The following is a 21,761-nucleotide window of genomic DNA, read 5'->3' as shown; positions in this document are numbered from 1 at the left end:
TGCCAAGAATATGAAGATAAAAGACCCTCCACACTCTTGGAAAACTGTAACACACACACGGGGGCGGGGAGAGACACAGTTGAGTCTGTGGGGATAGAACAATTACATTGACAATCACAAAACTCAATGGTTCATGCCAGAAACCTCCCCTGGTGAAGAGAAAGGTGTCACACACATCCCTGCCCACTCTTGTTTCCTTAGTAATGCAAAGATCTATGACAACTTTGCCTACAGTCACTGAAAGTTGAAAGTTACCAAGAGATGAAAATTTGCAATCGCAAATCTGACAATAGGACTTTCTCTTCAACAACTCATCTTTTCGCTTCTCTCCCCAGATATGCAAGACAATGCTCAGGAAAGCTCACTGCCAGAACTATAGGAACACACGGAAGTAAGCAGCCGTATTGCTGGAAACACATCTGGGCTTTCCGCACCCCGTCCCCCAGCCTGCCTGATGAAGCGCTCGCCCTCCCCCTCCCGCACCTGTCGGCCCCCAGCTGAGCTGCGGAAAGTGACCCGCGTCTCCATGGCGACGCGTCACAAAGCAGCCACGCGCAGCCCACAGCACCCAGTCCAGCAGGAGCAGAGGGCACCGTCACGGCCTCTTTTGAGCAGAATGGCACGGACTGGGCCTGAGGCCGCGTGCCCCTCTCAAAACGGCCACAAGATTCAGCCAAGTAAGGCTGCGGACCCTGCCAGCGGGGGGGGGGGGGGGGGGGGGGGGGGGGCAGCGGAAGGGGGGCAGGCTTTTTCCTGGGAATGGGGTACCCTAGAGCAAAGGCTGCTTCTGTCTGCAAGGCTGTTTGCCTCCCTCTTATGGGTGGGACTCAATCCATGGAGAGTCTGGGAGTCAGACCTCTACAGCCCTTCGCCATATTTCTGCAGATCCTCTCCCTAAACCGCTCAAGTGTTTTTAAACACCCCCCACGAAATGCCTAGGAGGGTTCAGGAGAAGGGAGAGAACAGTGCCTTTCCAGGAGAACAAGGTCAAAGACAAAGAAGGTACCCGAAGTCAGAGGCTCTGAAGACAGCAGACCCAGCAGAGACCGATCCCCACGCAGGATCTAGGGAAGAGCACAGAAGGCTGGCAGGTGCAGAATGCAGGACCCCTAAGTGGATCTGCAGAGGCAGCCTCCCCCCACGTGGCTGTAGCAGAGGCTGGGAACTTGGCATTCAGTTGCCACTTCTACCTAACCTTTGCTGATTTCTCTTTCAATGAGATTTTGCATTTAACAGAGGTAGAGCTTTTGATGCTAATTTTGTATGCAAATGCAGCAGGTTTACAAAGTCAGCTTTTTGTGTCAGCGGAGGGAGAGCATTCTAGCTGTGATGCTAGTGGCGTGATTACTGTGTAGTCAGCTCCATCCTGGCCTTTCTCATGGCAATAATAACCCACCGCAGCCCTCTAGCTGGGTAATTGTGGTTCCATGGTGGCTACAGAGCTGTGGGAACCGTTCAGCTGCAAATACCCTAGAATTGTAGACCTGCCAGAAAGAACGAAATGCATATTTTCATTCCATTCATCCCTTTGTAAAATTAAGGATAGAAAATGAAAATACTTAATTTGTACAAAATATATTGAAAACACTGTTTCTATATGATAACAAGGCAAAAAAAAAAAAAAAAGAGGCGGGGAGAGAACCTCCTTCCCAGGATTCCCCCACTACATTCCTTTTTAATCTCCTCCTCTCTTTTCAGACACCTGTCTTGGTTTCTTTCACTGCCTCCTCTCCCCCTTCTTGTCGGGGGAATGTGAGAGTCCTCCAAGATCTATCCTTCTTGGTTCTCTGTGTGGTGGCCATGTCCTACCAAGGACTTCAAGTCTACTGAAATATGCCGGTGGCTTTCTAATCTTCTCTGTCACTCACTCCTAATTTTCAAACCAAAGTATTCCACTGCCTACCAAATAGTTCCATTTGGATGTCATAGAAGGGCCTCGAACTTCTATGTACAAAATTACACTCCTTGTCCTCCCAGACTTTGCAGCCTCAGTTAGGAGGGTGCTTTGCTGACATCTCACTTTGATCAGCAAGGCTCATTGGTTCTGCCCCCAAAGTTTCCCTTCCTGTGGGTGAGTTTGACTCTTCGTGCCCAATCTTGGGGCTCTCTCTGCCACTCTATCTTCCACTGCTAGAAGTGTCATGTTCCAAAAGGTGGGACTGAGGTGTCACTGGCTAGCTTTGATCCAAAAATAAGATGAGGTTGACATTGACTACCATGGGCTACTTGCTATTGAACTATTACTAGATATGGGCTTGTAATTGCTGTATCAGTTTGAAGGACTGCCATTAATAACCATGAACTGGTGGCTTGGAACAAAGGAAATTTATCATCTCACATTCTGGAGACCAGAAGCCCAAAATCAAGGTGCTGGCATGGCTGCACTCCCAGAGTAGCTCGGGGACCGAATTCTTTCTTGCCTCTTGCAGCTTCTGGGGGCTGTCAACCTTTTTGTGGGCTCCTCACTTCAGTCTGCTCCTCTAGGGTCACATCGCGTACTCTTCTGTGTGACATCTCCCTCTGCTTCTCATGAGGGTGATGAAATGGCATTTGGGGCCCACCGATAATCCAGCACGATCTCCTCATCTCATCATCCTTAACTGCATCTGCAAAGGCCCTTTTTCCTTACTTGGTACCGTTCGCAGGTTCTGCGGTTTGGATGTGGATGTATCTTTTGGATCCCCGTTCAGCCTACTCTAAATGCTTGACTCTACCGTCCCCTTTAATCCTCCCAACAGCAAGGCAAACTTAGAATTATCAGGTACTGTTCATACCTGCCCATCTGTTGGGCTATTGTGGAGGATAAAACAAGATTCCATATGTGGAAATGCTCTGTAAAGTGTAATATAATATGCAACTGCTAATTACTTTTTTATAATATTTTCAAAACCTCATCATAAATTTTCATAATAGTGAATACCTTCAGGGGTGATAAAGCACCAGGGTAGAGCAGGGCAAACCAGGCCTTGCTGACCTGTCACTGGCCACTTCTTCCCCTGCCTCGCTCACATTGGGCCACTTGCCGGGTCTCAGACTTTCATACCTCATGCTCCTTCCTCTGAAAAATGCTTCACTCCGCGTCCTCCTGTGGTCCCTGTCCAAGTCCCACTTTAAGTCCTGGCTCAGATGCTACCTATTCTATGAAGTACCTCCTGGACCCACCCTCGATGCCCCTTCTCTCATCCACCCAGAAAGAATTTCACTTTCCTTGGGGGCTCCCATGGCACACGGCCCAGCTGCGCATCTATAAGCTTGTGCTCACTGGAGATTTGCTGTCTCCTCTACTCACCTAGGAGTTCCCCAAGGGCAGGACAGGATCTCTATGTACTAGGGCCCAGCAGGAGGCTTGGTCCACAGGAGGGGCTCAGGACTTGACTGTAGAATGAACAAAAATGAGAGAAGGTAGAAACAGGAAGACAGAATCCTGAGAGAGGTGGACACAGATTACAGGGAAAAACACTGAGATACTTACCGAGAGTGAATGCAAAAACAGGCGGTAGCACATTCCGGGAACAGGTGTTTAGAATCTTAAGATCATAGATTTTTAAGTTACTATTTCTATTAATGAAGAGGATTAATTCTAATCACACTGTATTTTCAGAAGCTGTGTCAATGGAAATAGGAAGCACAGACACAGACCTGATGTAAAGACTTCTAGTAAGAAAAGTCATTAAACAAAAAATTGTAGAAAGATGTAATGGAAATTGCGCATCTCGTCATTTTAGTCATCCAAGTGGGTTAGAATTAGGGTGAGGGAGGTCCATTTGGTCTCAGGTCCTAGAGGCAGCTGGGCATGGCCTCTCCTGAACCTGATACCTTCTGGAATAGGTTCTTAGCAAAGGAGGCTGCCAGCCCCCAGCCTGTCCTCAGGAAGGGGAAAGGCCAGAGACAGGGATACCCAGAGGTGTATCTGGCTTGCCCGTGTGATTGACAGGGAGATGTTGCCTGGATGCTGTGTTGCCAGGGTTTTTGAGGCATATGCGGGCCTAGAAGGAAATTGGTCTGGTCTGGGTTAGTATTGTCTGCTTTAGGAAAAAGAGGGTGAAATGTTGTGTAGTCTCTGTGCGGAGGATCTTTCCTGAGCCTTGCAAGAGTCACACTCCGAGGTTCATATCAGGTTAAGCGAAGGTTTCTTTTAAGAGCAACTCTGCCTCCCAATTTCTTCCCACTTACTTGTCCATACTTGGAATTCTCTGAACAAGGAACATTTATTCTGCCGTTGGAACAAAATGCTTGAAAGCACGAAATGACTCCCACAAACCAGCAGCGTCAGAGAAGAACGTCATTTCTCGTCAAGTGGGACCTGGGTGGGGACATCCAGAGTGTGTGTGAGCAGAGGCACAGGGTGGAACAGGCAGGGGCTAGACTTTTGTTAGACTGGGGAAGCTGGTGGAGGTGAATCCCAACCAGAGAGAAGGCGATGGGGAAACGGTCACGGAGGAGAAAGTCCAGCTGCCCGGCTGCACCCAAGGGCCTGTTAAATCAGAAAAAAGAACTGGCTGGGAGATGGGGAGATGACACAGGAAGAAGTACACAGACAGCAAAAACTAAATGTTTGGTCAGGGCCCTATATGCTAGACAGTGCATATAGATTTTAGGACTATTTGGAAACTGAAGATGTATTCGAGAAGAATACTGTATAACAATTATATTTAGGATGTGTGAGTGGGAACATCACAGGCCATGAGGTGGCTACGGGGGTCTAGCAGTGAGGCGCTCGACCCCACACAGCAGGGTATTCAGACATTAAAGGGGACCGTTTCAACCCAGGTTCCAATGAAATGTAAACAGGTGAATTGCCCAGGTAGGAAGAATGAGAGAACGACTGAGTTAAATTTAAAATCTTTACTCCCAAGAAGTGTGGTGGTACTTTGTGGACAATGAGAGGTTAGGGCAGAAAAATTCTGTTGTTGTGAGCTCATGCCCCACAGTTAATTCTCTGTCTTTGTCCTCCTGGGCCCAGCCAGCAGCATTTCCCATAGGCGATCCCTCCCCCTCCCTCCTGTAAACCCCTCCTTCCTGTGGCCTTCGGGACACCACATGCCCTGGTATTCCTCTGCCCTTACGGACTGCTCTTCTCCACCTCCTCCTCTGATTCCTTCAGCCTTTGGACTGGTCTCCTCCATCTATCTTCCCTCTCTTGTTGGTCCCACCCATGCTCACCGCTTTTATTCTCATCTGTGCTGCGGAATCCTGCTCAGTCCCAACAAAGAACACATTAGAGCTGCTCCGGATGAGTTGGAGGGCTATTCCTATGGGAATAGGACACTGTTCAGGGACAGAGAGAAGAAAAGGACACTTTGTGAATTATGAGCCCACTTTTGTGAAACGAGATGGTGAAAACTAAAACCCAACGTCAAAATAGTTATATATGTATATGTAAATCTCTAGATAATTCTATCAGCAGATGTAAAGCATGGAAAGAAACCAGCACAGTTGTTCACATGGGGTGGGAGGAGGGCTGAGGAGGAGGGTGATAAGGAGCAGAGGAAGGAAGGAGAGAGGAGAAGGTGCCCGGGATAAAACGGGACATGTAAACTTTGTGTAAAATCATGTCATGTGTGTATAGGTTTATCTACTACGGTGTATGAGAAGTTGGTCACTAAAGTCAAAGCGGGCATCTTAAAGTTATAGCACCTCAAACAAACTTTCTGTTTTATATTTTTCATGTGTTGCTTGAACTCTTCAAAATAGCATGTACGAGTTCTCAGGAAAAACAATGGACTTATTTCTATTTAGGGAGGAACTCAGTTCATTCAATTGAGCTTTCCTCTTTCCTATAAGAGGCCGCAAGTTGGACTTTGTTCCTTTAGACTTTAAATCACTATCCAAAAAAATCTTTTCTCTTGCAAAATTATTTTAATTATTAAAACAGCATACGATGGAAATATTCTGGTTTGCCACATTTCAAACTGTTTTGTTGTACTTTTGACAGGTGATACCACCTGGGATTCCTATGCCACCACCATGAGGACTGCATACACGCCCAAGACTGGAGCTGTGCCTGCTTTAATTCGGTAGATCCTGATTTGTGTCAGGTTGACGTACATACCTTAAACTGTTCACCTGTATTCTATTATTCAGAATCCAAAACCAAGTGAAAGAGTAATCAGAGAAGGCTTATAAAAATGTACGCATGGAGAACCTATTGCATGCACGGTGCTCCTCCAAGCACCAGATAGCCTTCCCCCCTTTAGACAGTATCCAGACCTCTTACAGGAGAACTAAGAAAAGGAACATATGAATCCTTCATAAGGACCCTTCACTGCGGGTCCTGCTTTACAACAGAGCCAGTATATAGGTTAACAGAATTGTGCTACCTGAACACAGAGTATGAATCGAATCCATTACCTGGTACATAGTAGGCAGGCAATGACAATTGAATGAATGGCTGAATGCAGAATTGTTAGCACTTCCATCACCAACATTGGTCTTGGAAGCTGGATGGCCATAACACACTCACCCTTACCTTCACAGCGCCGCTTACTGCTTCCTCAAATGGCTTGCAACTTCTCCATTTCCACCTGAATTGTGAATGGTGGGAATGTCTGTCCATCAGCTGCTTCTTTAAGCTCATTGGTGGGTGAGTGAGAGTGGGATCAGGAAAGCCCTGTCATCATTCATTGCATCCGTGGTGGGTAGGAAACCAACATGGAGAGCCTTCACCTGCCTGTGTGAATTGTTTCCAAAAAAGAGGACCTTTTCACCCCCAAAGTTCAAGTTGTTGAGAAGTCACATGGAGTATGGGCAAGACCATGGCTGAAGAGTCAGGCAGAAATGGGTTTTAACCTCTGCTCCCTGCTCTGACCCTTATTAGTTCTGCTACCTTTGGCAGGGAACAAGCCATCTATGGCTCAGTTTTACGGTTGGTGAAGTGGGCATGATGATCCCTGCCGCAGGTGGTTGTTCAGGGGATGGAATGAAAGCACTAGAACAGTGACTAGCACCAAGAAGTTATTCGAAATTTTTCATTAATTTTTTCCCCAGCATAATACCTGATAGACTTTCAAACACTACAGGTTGCAAGACTCTTGATATCTGAGTTGCTGTCTATCCCACTGAGTTACATTATGTCCCCTAACTGGGAGATTTATCATCTGATGGCAATGATCATGCCAGCTTCCCAGTCAGTAACAGTTGTCTCAAGAAGAAATATTTGGGATGAAAGCCAAAAGCAAGTGGGTACTAATGGAGTCTAGGTCAGTGGTCTTCAAATTCGCATATTTTTTAAGTTCACAGAAAAGTTTTCATTGTAAATTAAAATAATTGTGAAAGATAAAGTGCATAGCCCATCCTAAACATTGACATTTTAAAATAAAACTATTAAGTCACTTAAAAAAATACAGCCAATGGGTAACCTAAACACCTTAACAAATAGATACTTGCTTTGATCTTTTAAAAAAATACACAAACTCTTCTTTAATAGACCATTTATTTCATTCCTTTTGCTTCTTGAACTCTTATTCCACTCCACTTCCTCCATAGAATCTTACCCTGCTGTAATGTATTTTGTGTTTGAAGGCCATTTATTGATCACTCCATTATACTTTGTTGAAACTATTTTAGTATATTAATTGAAATTAATTTTTAAACATGTTATGTGACCCTAAGTATTGAGTTATCACAATTATTTTTAGTACACAATTGCTCAAAGCAATAAATACATTACAAATGTTAATAATTAATTAACACAAAAAGTAAATTCTTTGGAATTGTAATTTAATGAGATAAATGTGACTGTTCTGTTTGCAATTAATTTATGTATTCAGTTTTAAGTGTTATTATTTTTGGAACGGGACTGCAATTAGCATCAATTTTTTTTCTGTTTCTCATGTTTATTTTTCAATTTATAGATGCTAATGTTAAGCAAACTTGTTCACATAAATAAGTAGATGTGAATGAAAGGAGTTAAGTGTGGTGTTGTCATTCAAGACTTTGAACTCTTCCTGAGTTATACACCAAAAATTACAAGGTGATTTTTATGATTGAGCAGCTGACAACTTGGTTGGGCTAGTCTTTTGATTTTATTGAAAGGAAATAATTAGATGATATGTCATCCAGTTATTGAGTTATTCCCTAACTCCTTTTCAGAAGAGTATACTGAAAAGCTACATCTTAACAAATGACTATTAAATTACATCAGTTGCTCTTTCACTTGGAAGAAACTTGTTTGATATTTTTTTCCAGTTTTATTGAGGAATAATTGACATGCATCACTGTATAAGTTGAAGACATACGGCATGATGGTTTGATTTACATACCTTGTGAAATGATTGCCACAATAGATTCAGCTAACATCCATCTTCTCTCATAGATACAAATCAAACATTTACTCTACATTTAATGAGAGAGAAAGTTCTACATGCTGAAAATTAATTGGTCTGGCAAGCCGGCATTTACTGCCATGTGTCGTTACATATTTTACAATATAGATAAAATGAGGACTGGCTGCACTGGATTAAATATTTCATAACATGTTTGGGTTAAAAAAATAAGACTTAAGTACCTGATTGACGAATACAAAATCTGAAGGAAAAAAATAACAAAATTTTTATGTACCAGTTTTACCCAGTGAATCTTTCAAATCTGCTAGTCTCAGAAAAGATTCCGGTTCTATTCAAAAGAATCAGCATTGCTGCCCTGTACCTGTTCAGAGATGCTTTTCTTTCTAGCTAATGACATGTCTTAGGGATTTTTTTTTAAGCTGAAAAAAATGTTTAAATATGTGGTGGAAAGAGTCATTTGAAGCATTCTATATTCTCTGCTCTCTTCTCAGAGGCTTCCCCCCACCAAAGGGGCTGAACATTCTGTAATTGTTAGGAAATGAAAAACTACACATTACTCTTAGCCATAGCACTCTACAATGTACTTAAATTCAGGACATCCCCACACAGGCCACATGTCCTGGTCAGAGCAATGCACTCCCTCCGCCATCCCCCTTCCCTACGCCCTCCCCACTCTCTCAGACCTGCGAAGGCAAGTCCAAGGTAAGGGTATGGAATTTGGATTATAAGCTATCTGTGCTGTGTTGCCTTTGGAAAATCTTCATGTGCCTTTGATCACTTCAGTTTTATTCAGGACCACAGTCCTACCTGAGCCTACACATCTGAATGACAAGTAAAATAGTCCATCATGCAGATGTATCCCACTTTCCAGATGTTTGATTTCTTATACACAGTACCTAGGCTGTCTTTAAAGAAACCCAGGCTTCTTTAAAGAAAAAGTCAATATGATATATTTTAGACGTACACAAAAGAATATACAATGAATCCCTAGCCATTATCCAAATACAATAATCAACACAAGGACACTTTTTATGTATACCTTCTACCCAGCCTTCCCGCTGGATAATGCTGAAGCAAATTCCAGGCATTTTATCGTTTTAATTCCAAATATTATTTTTATGTATCTCTAAAAGATAAGGACTCCTTAAAAATATGCAATACCATTGTCTCAGCTCAAAAAGAAATAATTCCTTAGTATCAAATGGCCAATCAGCAATCAAATTTTCCCCTAATGTCTCAAAATTAAAAAAAAAACAACAACCAGTCTGTTAGAAATTAAATCCAAATATGTTCTGCACATTGCTCTTGGTTATTGTTTTTTAACCTCATTTAATCTATAAGTTCCCCTTCTTTTTCTTTTCTGAGAATTTCTTTGTTGAAGAAACAGATTGTTGTTCTGGACTTTTCTGATTTCAGCCCCATTGTGTTGTTTAAAATTTCCTCTTTTCATGTATTTCCTGTAATCTACTATTTCAAAGTCTTCATCTGGTTCAAGCCGGGTGTTTTGACAAAAATATTTAATAGGTGTTGTGTATGTCTATCCAGGGCATGTGATAGCTGATGAAACCTCTTCTTGAACTGTGAGTAGGAACTGGTGATCATTGCCTGGATGCATAATTTCATTAGGGCCTTGAAAACTAGTGATATCCCAGTTCTTCTGTATCTTCCTTTTATTAACTGGAACACTTCCATAGAGAAACATTTCTTCACCAGGTATTTGGTTATGTTGAAGTACCGTGTAGAGAGCAGAGTACCAGCTCTTTAAAAAAATTAATTAAAAAAATTATTGAATTTCAGATGGCTGTTCTTTTAAATTCCATTTTAGGCTTCCCATACTTTTGTGAAGAGCCATCCTAAGATACAGGATTGTTTCTTTTCAAGGGAATCTGGAAATTAAATTATTTCTGGCACCAAGTCTTGAACCAGCCAATCTTTAAAAAAAAATGTAATAAGCAAAATTATTTGACATGTTTGGGTTAAAAAAATAACCCTGTGGGTCCTGCTGTGAGATTTGGTATTTAATCCCTTATTCTGATTTCCACTATGTTTTCTCATAGCCAAAAAAGTATCAGAAGACTAGGATATACATATTCACTTAGTGACCCTATTCCCAACCAGACACAGTACAATGATGAGTATGTTTGGAAAACATATTCGAAAGAAGATTTGATCAAAAACGGGACTTCAAGAGGAATCAGGAGACACAAATCTCACCCCAGTCAAGTAAGATAATATCTACATATCTATTGAATTTAATACTGTACCAGTAATCCATAAGAATGAGAGTTTGAGTATATCCCAAAAAATCCTTCATCTGTAGTTATGGTCCTTCTTATACTATGTTTTGTCTACTTTCTCACATTTATTTCTAACCACTTCTCCCTTATCCTCCAAATTTTTAAAAAGATTTTTAAAAATTGAAATGAAATTCACAGGGCATAACATTAGCCATTTTTAAAAAAGATTTTATTTATTTATTTGACAGAGAGAGACACAGTGAGAGAGGGAACACGGGAAGGGGGAGTGGGAGAGGGAGAAGCAGGCTCCCCATTGAGCAGGAAGCCCGATGCAGGGCTCGATCCCAGGACCCTGGGATCATGACCTGAGCCAAAGGATGTTTAACGACTGAGCCACCCAGCCACCCCAACATTAACCATTTTAACATGAAGAATTCATTGACAATTAGTACATTCATAATGTTCTGGAACTACCACCTTTATCTCATTCCAAAACATTTCCATCTACCAAAAGGATACCCCACATCCATTAAGAAATTACTTCCTGGGGCGCCTAAGTGGCTCGGTCGTTGGGCGTCTCCCTTCGGCTCAGGACATGGTCCCTGGGTCCTGGGATCAAGCCCCACATCGGGCTCCCTGCTCAGTGGAAAGCCTGGTTCTCCCTCTCCCACTCCCCCTGCTTGTGTTCCCTCTCTCGCTGTCTCTCTCTGTGTCAAATGAATAAAAAAAAATCTTAAAAAAAAAAAAAGAAATTACTTCCTGCTTCCCTCTTCCCTAGACTCTGGCAATTACCAATCTGCTCTCTGTCTGTGTGGGTGACCTATGTGGATGTCTATGTGGATATTTTTTTATGGGGAATCATATAATATTGACCTTTTGTGTCTGGTTTCTTCACTTAGTATAATGCTTTCAGTGTTCATCCACACTGTAGTTTCTATCAGTACTTCATTCTTTTTATGGTTCCCGTTTAGAGTTGAATAATATTCTGTTGTATGTGTATACCACAGTTTGTTCATTCGTTTATTCATTGGTGGACATCGGAGTTGTTTCCACCTTTTGGCTATTGTCAGCAATGCTGGCACTCACAAGTATTTATGTTTGGCAGTATGCATTCTCAAACTCCCATATCTTTTGTCATTTTATTTACTTTATCTAGAATCCCTCTCCTGTCCACCAAGGAAATTTATACATTCTTTAAGACGCAGCTTAAAGAGAGCTATCTCTAATTCCCTTCTCCTCTAGATAGAAGTAACTGATACTCCCTTTGTGTCCTTGGCACTATATAGCCTTCTCCCACCATAGAAAGCAATGCTCAATTGTAGTAAAGGATTTCATTTACTTGGCTTTTTCCTGGCGTGGTGCCACATGGGGTGGAGCCACCTGGATGCATTCAATAGATAATAAGGTGGTAGAATGGGCAGGAATTGGCTACTGAAAAGATATAAAGGACAAGGAAGAAGAATGAAGGATGATGTTTCCGTTTTTGACTTGGACATCTGGGTGTATGCCGCTGCTGTTTCCTTAGCTGGAACGTGAGAAGGACCAGGTTTGGTGGGAAAGGGCATGGGGGAAATGTGAATTCAGTTGAAGACATATTGGCTGTAAATATGTCCAACAAGCAGTTGCATATACGGGTCTAGAGTTTGTGTGGAAGAGGAGAGCTGTAGATGTAGACTTGGGAATCATTAGAACATAAATATGCCATTTAACTTGGTTCCTCATGGCACCCATTTATTTTAATGAATTTACCCCTTAAATATTTGCCTTAAGATTTTAAATTAATGAAAAGCAGTTAGTTACAATATTATACTGTGTTTGTATACGTACACACACACATATACACACAAAGCATTTATTTTCCCTTTAGGTGTCTTGAAGGTTCCCAGCCAATGAGAGCTAGAGTGGTAGGGTGTCCTGTGCATTCTCAGCCGATGAGCGGTAATGAGGCAGACTGCCCTCTGTGCTTTCAACCAATGAGGGTTCCACACCAGGCTGAAGTCGCTCCAGCACGTGAATGCTCTTCCCCTTGACCTGAGTTGAGGGTGTGCTGCATTGTTTACTCTGCTGAACCTTCTTGCTCTGCCATTTATTGTTTCCGTTGAATGGTTTTGACTGTGGCTCAGGGCCTGAACTAGGATGAGACTAGCAAGATGCTCCTTCTCTGCTAACAGAGAAGATCTGCTGCTAAAGAACAGTTGCCCTGGGAGTTAAAATGTAGAACTAGTGGTTTCCTTCAAGGAAAGGGTGGTGGGAAACAAGGGCCGGCTGATATATTGGTGACAATTATGATGCATCCAGGTGTGGGCAGTCAGGTAGAAAATGAGACTGGATGAGATCATCAAACTAGAAAAGAGAAGAGGTTCAAGGACCAAACCTTGGGGCACTTCACCATTAAGAGGCCAGTGGAAGAAGCAGCAAAAGGGACTGAGAAGGGGCAGCCAGTTGTGAAGGATAAAACCCAACATAGTGTGTTGTACTGGAAGCCAAGTGAAGAAAATGAAGAAAAAGGACTGACCACTATGTGAAATGCTGCTGGCAGGTCAAAGAAGATGAGGATAAAGTTGGCCATTGACTTTAGCAGAATAGAGTTCCTTGGTTGCCTTGACAAGAGCAGTTGTGGTGGAAGAATGCTTGATTAGTGTGAGATGGAGGGCTTCTTGGAGAACTGGCTGAGTCCAGATCTGGGGTGGGAAATGTGCAAGATGAATCTGGAACATCATGTCACGCCACATAGGAAAAAATCCCATAAAAAACTACTAGAGTTATATTAAAATTAAAGAGGTGCCCACAGGCCAAAAATGATTTGAGCTTCTATTTGGATAATGTATGCAATAGATTGAAACACACCAAATATGCTTAGATCTGTGAGTTCTGTAAAAAAAAAATTGGGGACACTTTCAGAGGATAAGAAACCAATTCATTATCTTAAAAACTGACAAAGGGGGAAAAAATCAAGCTTTTTTTTCTGCCTTATCTATATGAACTATGCCACTGGTAAGCCAAGTGGTAGATGAGGGAAGTGTCTCTTTATAAACATATTTTAGCTAACAAATGAAAAGGAAATGATGGAATATCACCCCTTTGCATCCATTAATCTAGGCATTAAGCATCAACAGCTGCTAACATCACACAAAGAGAAAAAGCTGTATGTTATGATCCTCCTTGCCAAATACAGTCTTGCCAAAGGGATCTATTCTGAGTGTAAGTGAGTCTCTGGATCTAGCTGCCAATTGCAGGAAATACAGGGAACAGAGGAACTTGTTAACCTGCACAATGAGTATGCATTCCACACAATCTGGAGTGTGGGAACCTCTACACGTCAAATGGCTTGGTTTCTTCAATAGATTATAAGGGAAAGAAGGGGATGGAGAGGGGCCCTGAAGATTAAAAGACACTTAAAAGACACATTTTGGGGACAGGGAATATATGTAACTATTTGGGGGAATTTTAATATAAAGGCAGACTGAGAAATATCTTAATAACTAGAGGGGAAAGTAGAATGAAGAGAGAGTTTTCTCTTCTAAGAGAAATGGAGGCAAGTTTGGATATTGACGACCATGACACCAAAGAGAGGGAGAAATGGAAGTTGCAGGAGAGAAGTGAGAATTTTGGGGGTCATGGGCCGGAGTAGACTAAAGGCAGTGGGCTGTGGCATACCAGATGTGGTGGGCCCTGCTAGGAGCACCTGCCACTCCATTCCCATCACAGCACAAGTGAATGCAGATGTGGTGGCTGGGTGGCAGTGTGGTGGGCTGTGTATGGAGGTCCTCGTTAGATGGCTTCAGTTTTCTCAGGGAAATAGGAAGCAAGGTTATGAGAGAGTGGGAAGGTGGAAAGAGGTCCTGGAGGTTTCAAGTTTCATAATCATAAAATTCCTTTGCAGGCAAAGAGGAGAAAGGGCCTGCCCTCCCCCTCCTACAGGCTGATTCTGAGGCCTCTCCATGGGAGGCAGGGTGTCTCTCAAAGCTTGGGGCTCTGAGTGAAAGCAGCAGCTGTCTGCTTGGGCACTTAGAGCCAGAGTTAGCATGGGTCTTCTCCTCTGGTCTTGGCTGGAGATTTTTGGTTGCAGGTACAACTCGTTGAATTTTGCAATCACATTTTCTTGTCTCAGTATGAAAAGTCAAAGAAATTACAAAGTACCTGTGTTACAGCTGGGTAAACTGATGGTTCCTGTTGACAGGCTCCTGCATACATTGCAGTGTGGTAGCTGGGTGTAAAGGACCCAGAAGAATATGTACATGCAGACACACAGAGTGTTCATTCCATTAGAGGAACCCATGTGAATTTTCTTAAAAATTGTGTCTGTATTGATAGGACTTCTTTCTCTGGACACTACCTCAAGGTCAACCAGCAGCATCAATAAAGAGCTACCTCCCTTGGAAAATCGCTGCTACAGAGGAAGAGATTAGGAAGGCGATATCAAATCAGTTTATTTCCAATACTAGAAGAGACTTTGTGGACAGAGCAAAAGGTAAACGTGTTCATTTTTCTCCTTTTCCTGGTTATGTGTTGTACGCTGGCATTGCAGTGGTAAACAGCACAGATACAGTCTCTTCTCTCAAGGAACTCACAGTATAGACACAGGAAAAGGCAGGTTGGCAAACAAAGATAGTCAAGTATGAAAAGGTGGACCATGTGGGAAATGCTGTGGGTGCGTGCTGTAGGACATGGAGCCTAAAAGAAAGGCCTTCCTGGCCTGAAAAACGAGCATGAAAGAACATGACGAAGATGAAGGGGTCAAGTTAAACATGCTGTTTCCAATTACTGCTATATTTATTTATTTATTTATTTATTTATTTATTTACTTATTTTTAAATTTTATTATGTTATGTTAGTCACCATACAATACATCATTAGTTTTTGATGTAGTGATCCACGATTTATTGTTTTTGTATAACACCCAGTGCTCCATGCAGTACACACCCTCCTTAATACCCATCACCGGGCTAAGGCATCCCCCCCACCCAAAACCCTCAATTTGTTTCTCAGAGTCCATAGTCTCTCATGGTTCATCTCTATTGCTATTTTTAAAAATTAAAACTTACTTTTATTAAACTAATGTATGCATACAGTGAAATCAAATAGTAACATAAGGGCTTATTACAAAATAACAGCAGTTCTTTGACCCCATTGGTAATCATCTCAATCCTTTCAACTGTTTCTTATGTAATCCTCCATGTTTTAAAATAATATGCATATACTGCTATTTTTGATTCATCAATTTTAGACATTATTATTGACTTCCTGTTATGGTGGTTGAGGATTTGGCTCTCCTGTAACTCTTTATCACACCCTTGCCATCCATTCTCTCAATAATTATATTACAAATTCTTGTTTAATTCAATTGCTAATGTTTATATTGTGGTGATATGATGATATGATTATGTAAACATTCACTGCTGATCCAGGTGGTATTTTATGATTGTTTCCTTTCCTTTTTGCTTTCTTTCTTTGTTTTGTTTTGTTTTGTTTTTTTACCAGAGTTAATAATTGAATTTTTTTTTTCATATGCTTAGTCTTATATGTTCCTGTCACTAATTTTTTCCAAATACTTTGTCACATACTTACCAGGATTTTTTCCCAACACAGTTTCAAACACTCTACCACTTCTAGTATTTTTCCCAGAGATGATCTTTCTGACACTCTTCATCATTCTCCTCTAATCTAGACTGGTTTTTCTGTGGGTTTGCTGCCCAACAGTGCCCTGAGACTTCCTTTTTCATCATTCTGGGAATTGCTTTGGCCTCTGCCTGCCTGCATTGGATCTTGTTTCCTCTTCCTCTTTCTTGTCCCTCTTCCCTGGTTTTGCTGAAGCACATCTTCCAGTAGTTTCCTAAGAAAGAGTACATGGGAGGAACTTTTTTGAATGTGTTCTTTCCAATTTGGAAATGTCCTTTTTTTCTTCCTTGCTCTTGTCTGATAGTTTGGCTGGATATAAAATTCTAGGATGGTAATCACTTTCCCTTAGAATCCATTCCTCCAAATGTCCTCTAGCATCCAGAATTTCTTTTTTGAAGACTGATGCCATTTTGATTCCTGACCCTGTTGTATTTTTTTTTTCTGGAAGTGCTTAAGATCCTCTTTATTCCTGACATTCTAAATTTCACAGCTGTATGCATTAGTAAGAATCTTTTGTCATTGATTATGTTGGACATTCAGGGGTTCTAGAAGCTAGAATCATGTCCTTCAATTCTGGGCATTGTTTCCTGCATAGTTCCTTCCTACTCTTTTCCCATCTCTTTTCTCTGTTCTCTTCTGGGATTCCTATTAGTTGGATTGATCCTCCAATTTTCTTACCTTTTCTCTCCTAGTATCTTTCTCTTTGTATTTTTCTTGTGCTAACTTGAAAAATTCTTTACCTTTTAATGTAGTTCTTCTATTGAATTTTTAATGTCCAAGCTTTAGTTCTTCCTCTTTTTTTTTATTCTTATGTTAATCCCCATACATTACATCATTAGTTTTAGATGAAGTGTTCCATGATTCATTGTTTGTGCACAACACCCAGTGCTCCATGCAGAATGTGCCCTCCTCAATACCCACCACCAGGCTAATCCATCCTCCCACCCCCCTCCCCTCTAGAACCCTGTTTGTTTTTCAGAGTCCATCGTCTCTCATGGTTCGTCTACCCCTCCGATTTCCCCCACTTCATTCTTCCCCTCCCTCTACCTTCTTCTTCTTCTTCTTCTTCTTTTTTTTTTCTTAACATATATTGCATTATTTGTTTCAGAGGTACAGATCTGAGATTCAACAGTCTTGCACAATTCACAGCGCTTACCAGAGCACATACTCTCCCCAGTGTCTATCACCCAGTCACCCCATCCCTCCCACCCCACCCCCCACTTGAACAACACTCAGTTCGTTTCCTGTGATTAAGAATTCCTCATATCAGTGAGATCGTATGATACATGTCTTTCTCTGTTTGACTTATTTCACTCAACATAATACCCTCCAGTTCCATCCATGTCATTGCAAATGGCAAGATCTCATTCCTTTTGATGGCTGCATAATATTCCATTGTATATATATACCACCTCTTCTTTATCCATTCATCTGTCGATGGACATCTTGACTCTTTCCACAGTTTGGCTATTGTGGACATTGCTGCTATAAACATCGGGGTACACGTACCCCTTCGGATCCCTACTTTTGTATCTTTGGGGTAAATACCCAGTAGTGCAATTGCTGGATCATATGGTAGCTCTATTTTCAACTTTTTGAGGAACCTCCATACTGTTTTCCAGAGTGGCTGCACCAGCTTGCATTCCCACCAACAGTGTAGGAGGGTTCCCCTTTCTCCGCATCCCCGCCAACATCTGTCGTTTCCTGACTTGTTAATTTTAGCCATTCTGACTGGTGTGAGGTGGTATCTCATTGAGGTTTTGATTTGGATTTCCCTGATGCTGAGCGATATTGAGCACTTTTTCATGTGTCTGTTGGCCATTTGGATGTCTTCTTTGGAAAAATGTCTGTTCTGTCTTCTGCCCATTTCTTGATTGGATTCTTTGTTCTTTGGGTGTTGAGTTTGATGAGTTCTTTATAGATTTTGGATACTAGCCCTTTATCTGATATGTCATTTGCAAATATCTTCTCCCATTCTGTCGGTTGTCTTTTGGTTTTGTTGACTGTTTCCTTTGCTCTGCAAAAGCTTTTTATCTTGATGAAGTCCCAATAGTTCATTTTTGCCCTTGCTTCCCTTGCCTTTGGCGATGTTTCTAGGAAGAAGTTGCTTCGGCTGAGGTCAAAGAGGTTGCTGCCTGTGTTCTCCTTTAGGATTTTGATGGACTCCTGTCTCACATTGAGGTCTTTCAACCATTTGGAGTCTATTTTTGTGTGTGGTGTAAGGAAATGGTCCAGTTTCATTCTTCTGCATGTGGCTATCCAATTTTCCCAACACCATTTGTTGAAGAGACTGTCTTTGTTCCATTGGACATTCTTTCCGGCTTTGTCGAAGATTAGTTGACCATAGAGTTGAGGGTCCATTTCTGGGCTCTCTATTCTGTTCCATTGATCTATGTGTCTGTTTTTGTGCCAGTACCATGCTGTCTTGATGATGACAGCTTTGTAATAGAGCTTGAAGTCCGGAATTGTGATGCCGCCAGCTTTGCTTTTCTTTTTCAATATTCCTCTGGCTATGCGGGGTATTTTCTGGTTCCATACAAATTTTAGGATTATTTGTTCTATTTCTTTGAAAAAAGTGGATGGTATTTTGATGGGGATTGCATTGAATGTGTAGATTGCTCTAGGTAGCATGGACATCTTCACAATATTTGTTCTTCCAATCCATGAACACGGAACGTTTTTCCATTTCTTTGTGTCTTCCTCAATTTCTTTCATGAGTATTTTATAGTTTTCTGAGTACAGATCCTTTGTCTCTTTGGTTAGATTTATTCCTAGGTATCTTATGGTTTTGGGTGCAATTGTAAATGGGATCGACTCCTTAATTTCTCTTTCTTCTGTCTTGTTGTTGGTGTATAGGAATGCCACTGACTTCTGTGCATTGATTTTATATCCTGCCACTTTACTGAATTCCTGTATGAGTTCTAGCAGTTTTGGGGTGGAGTCTTTTGGGTTTTCCACATAAAGTATCCTATCATCTGCAAAGAGTGAGAGTTTGACTTCTTCTTTGCCAATTTGGATGCCTTTGATTTCTTTTTGTTGTCTGATTGCTGTGGCTAGGACTTCCAATACTATGTTGAATAGCAGTGGTGATAGTGGACATCCCTGCCGCGTTCCTGACCTTAGGGGGAAAGCTCTCAGTTTTTCCCCATTGAGAATAATATTTGCTGTAGGTTTTTCATAGATGGCTTTTATGATATTGAGGTATGTACCCTCTATGCCTATACTCTGAAGAGTTTTGATCAAGAAAGGATGCTGTACTTTGTCAAAAGCTTTTTCTGCATCTATTGAGAGGATCATATGATTCTTGTTCTTTCTTTTGTTAATGTATTGTATCACATTGATTGATTTTCGGATGTTGAACCAACCTTGCAGCCCAGGGATAAATCCCACTTGGTCATGGTGAATAATCCTTTTAATGTACTGTTGGATCCTATTGGCTAGTATTTTGGTGAGAATTTTTGCATCCATGTTCATCAGGGATATTGGTCTGTAATTCTCCTTTTTGATGGGGTCTTTGTCTGGTTTTGGGATCAAGGTAATGCTGGCCTCATAAAATGAGTTTGGAAGTTTCGTTTTTCCTCTTGATAATTTTTTTTTGTTTGAAGAATAAAATTAATAAGCATATTTACTGCGATATATAGACCCTGCCTTCAACATGATTATTTTTTAAATAGCATTCTGTTCTTGTTCTATACATGTAGTAATTCTCTTACAAATTTTAGGATATTTATGATATATTTAATTTTCAACATTTTCATCTATTCCTTGCTTTGTCTCTATTTTCTCTGAGCATTTTAATGGTCTAATGAAAATTTGGTCTTTTCATATTTACAAGAGAGCAGAGGCAGATTTACTATCACACTAATAAAACTTGTCTCAATTCTGTGGACACTTCTTTTTCTTGAAGTGAGAGTATACAAAATATTAATCTCTTAGGTTCACAAAACCTACAAGGGAGATACTCAAATCTGATTGGAAGCTACATACAGAGATGGGGCTTGTTAGCTGGTGCTTGATTTAGGTGATTAGTTGATAAGCTCTCTTTTGGTTGGGAAACCCCCAAATGCCTGTATTTAAAGGTCAGTTTCTTCAGGGAGATAAACACTTGGCTGTTGGCATTCTGAGACCAGGATTGGGGAGGTAAATGGGATCTTCCTGCATGTTGTGCAGATTCTCACTGAACACTTCTTTTTCCTGTTGGGCATCCCACTACACCCACTTCCACTGTGCCTGATGTCCTGGCATCCAGAGCTTCTTTGGTTCAGTTTTGCACCTAATAAACTTCTGGTTAGGAAAGGACAGCCAAATGACTGCATGAAGTTAAGAAGATGGTGCAGGAACTCTATTCACTCTGTATATAAGCTCTCACCCAAGCCTCTTGTTTTCAGCCTGAGCTGCAGTACCTGCCTTCCCCTGTACCTGTTACAGAAGCCTGTTGGCATTCTGTAGTGTAGATTAGCTCACTGTTTTGTTATACCCTTCGGCAGTCACTTAGTTTTAGCTTCCTCTACTTTGCTAATTCATTTGGCACATCTGTGTTTGATTTCCATCTTCTAAAAATGTGTTAACCTCTAATATACTATCATTCTGGTGAAATTTGGGGAAGGAGGAGCCAAATATGGTATAGAGATGATCTTTTATGAATCTGAACTGGATCATATTATTCTATTGCTTTATTTCACTGGCTTTGCATTGCACTTTGAATAAAATCCAAGTTTCAGTTCCTTCTCTCTGTTCATAATGTCCTGCAAGGCTGGTCTAGACTTTGCTTCCCTCCTCACCGTTCCTTCATGCTCCATCCCCCTCATTCACCAGGCTCCGGCCACATGGGCCTTTTTAAAATTCCTATAGGATGTCAATTTTTCCCCCACCTTCAGCCAGTGTGCAGGCTGTCCCCTTTGCCTGCATTGTACTTCTCCCAGCTCCTTCTGTGACTTTACTGTGTCATTTTATGGACTCCAGCTTAAATGTCACCTTGCCTATGAGAGCTTTCCTTACTATTTTATCTGAAGAGGGGTGCCACCGCCTCATTTGTTACCTTCTAGGGCCTTGCATTTTCAGTTGTTTGTTTACTGATTCTTGTTTGTTGTTTTTGTTTTGCTCTTTCCTTCACTATTCAGTGGGTGCCCCAAAGGCCTTTATTCACTCAGAATCTAGTGCAAAATATATAATCTAGTCCTGGTGTAGAGGAGACGCTCTGTAAATATTTGCTGAATGATGGAAAAAATATATGGGAAGTGCACTTTTTGAAGTTAGATGAGTACAGAATCAAAAGACCTCCATACTTCAGATAAACATTAAGGGTGATGGGAAGACTTTTGAAATGTCAGCATTCTTAAAAGATGTCTTCGAGCTTCTAATCAAAGTCCTTTCAGTGTGCACAAATTACCATTTCCCCATGTGTAGATAAATACCCAAGACCTGCCAAGAGTCTCTCCTAAATCTCTTAGCTCCATCTGCTTCTCTTCCTCCCCAAAGCCACTGCTACCCATGTCTCCTCCTTGGATGACCTCTAATCCAGCTCCCTTTTCCAGTTTTGTCACCTCCAATCCACAGCCCATCCTATAGTCATAGCAAGTTTCCAGATATGCAAATTGATATCACCTTCCAGCTGAAAACC

The 21,761-nt window shown here is 41.5% G+C and overlaps 1 protein-coding gene across 1 annotated transcript in view; it reads left to right on the top strand.

Annotated features, from left to right (window-relative positions):
- Positions 1-21,761, top strand: part of TEX26 (testis expressed 26) — a 32,912-nt gene continuing 11,151 nt past the window's right edge. The window contains exons 1-4 of the mRNA XM_035003598.1: positions 1-677; positions 5,936-6,017; positions 10,343-10,508; positions 14,837-14,993. Of these exons, the coding sequence (XP_034859489.1) occupies positions 455-677; positions 5,936-6,017; positions 10,343-10,508; positions 14,837-14,993 (628 nt within the window). The 5' untranslated portion in view covers positions 1-454. The remainder of the gene's footprint in view (positions 678-5,935; positions 6,018-10,342; positions 10,509-14,836; positions 14,994-21,761) is intronic.

This window comes from Mirounga leonina, unplaced genomic scaffold, assembly GCF_011800145.1.
Source record: "Mirounga leonina isolate KUSES-001 unplaced genomic scaffold, KU_Mleo_1.0 Mir_127, whole genome shotgun sequence".
Classification (NCBI taxonomy): domain Eukaryota; kingdom Metazoa; phylum Chordata; class Mammalia; order Carnivora; family Phocidae; genus Mirounga; species Mirounga leonina.
The sequence above is the reverse complement of the archived record's forward strand: the minus strand, read 5'-3'. Positions and strand labels throughout refer to the sequence as shown.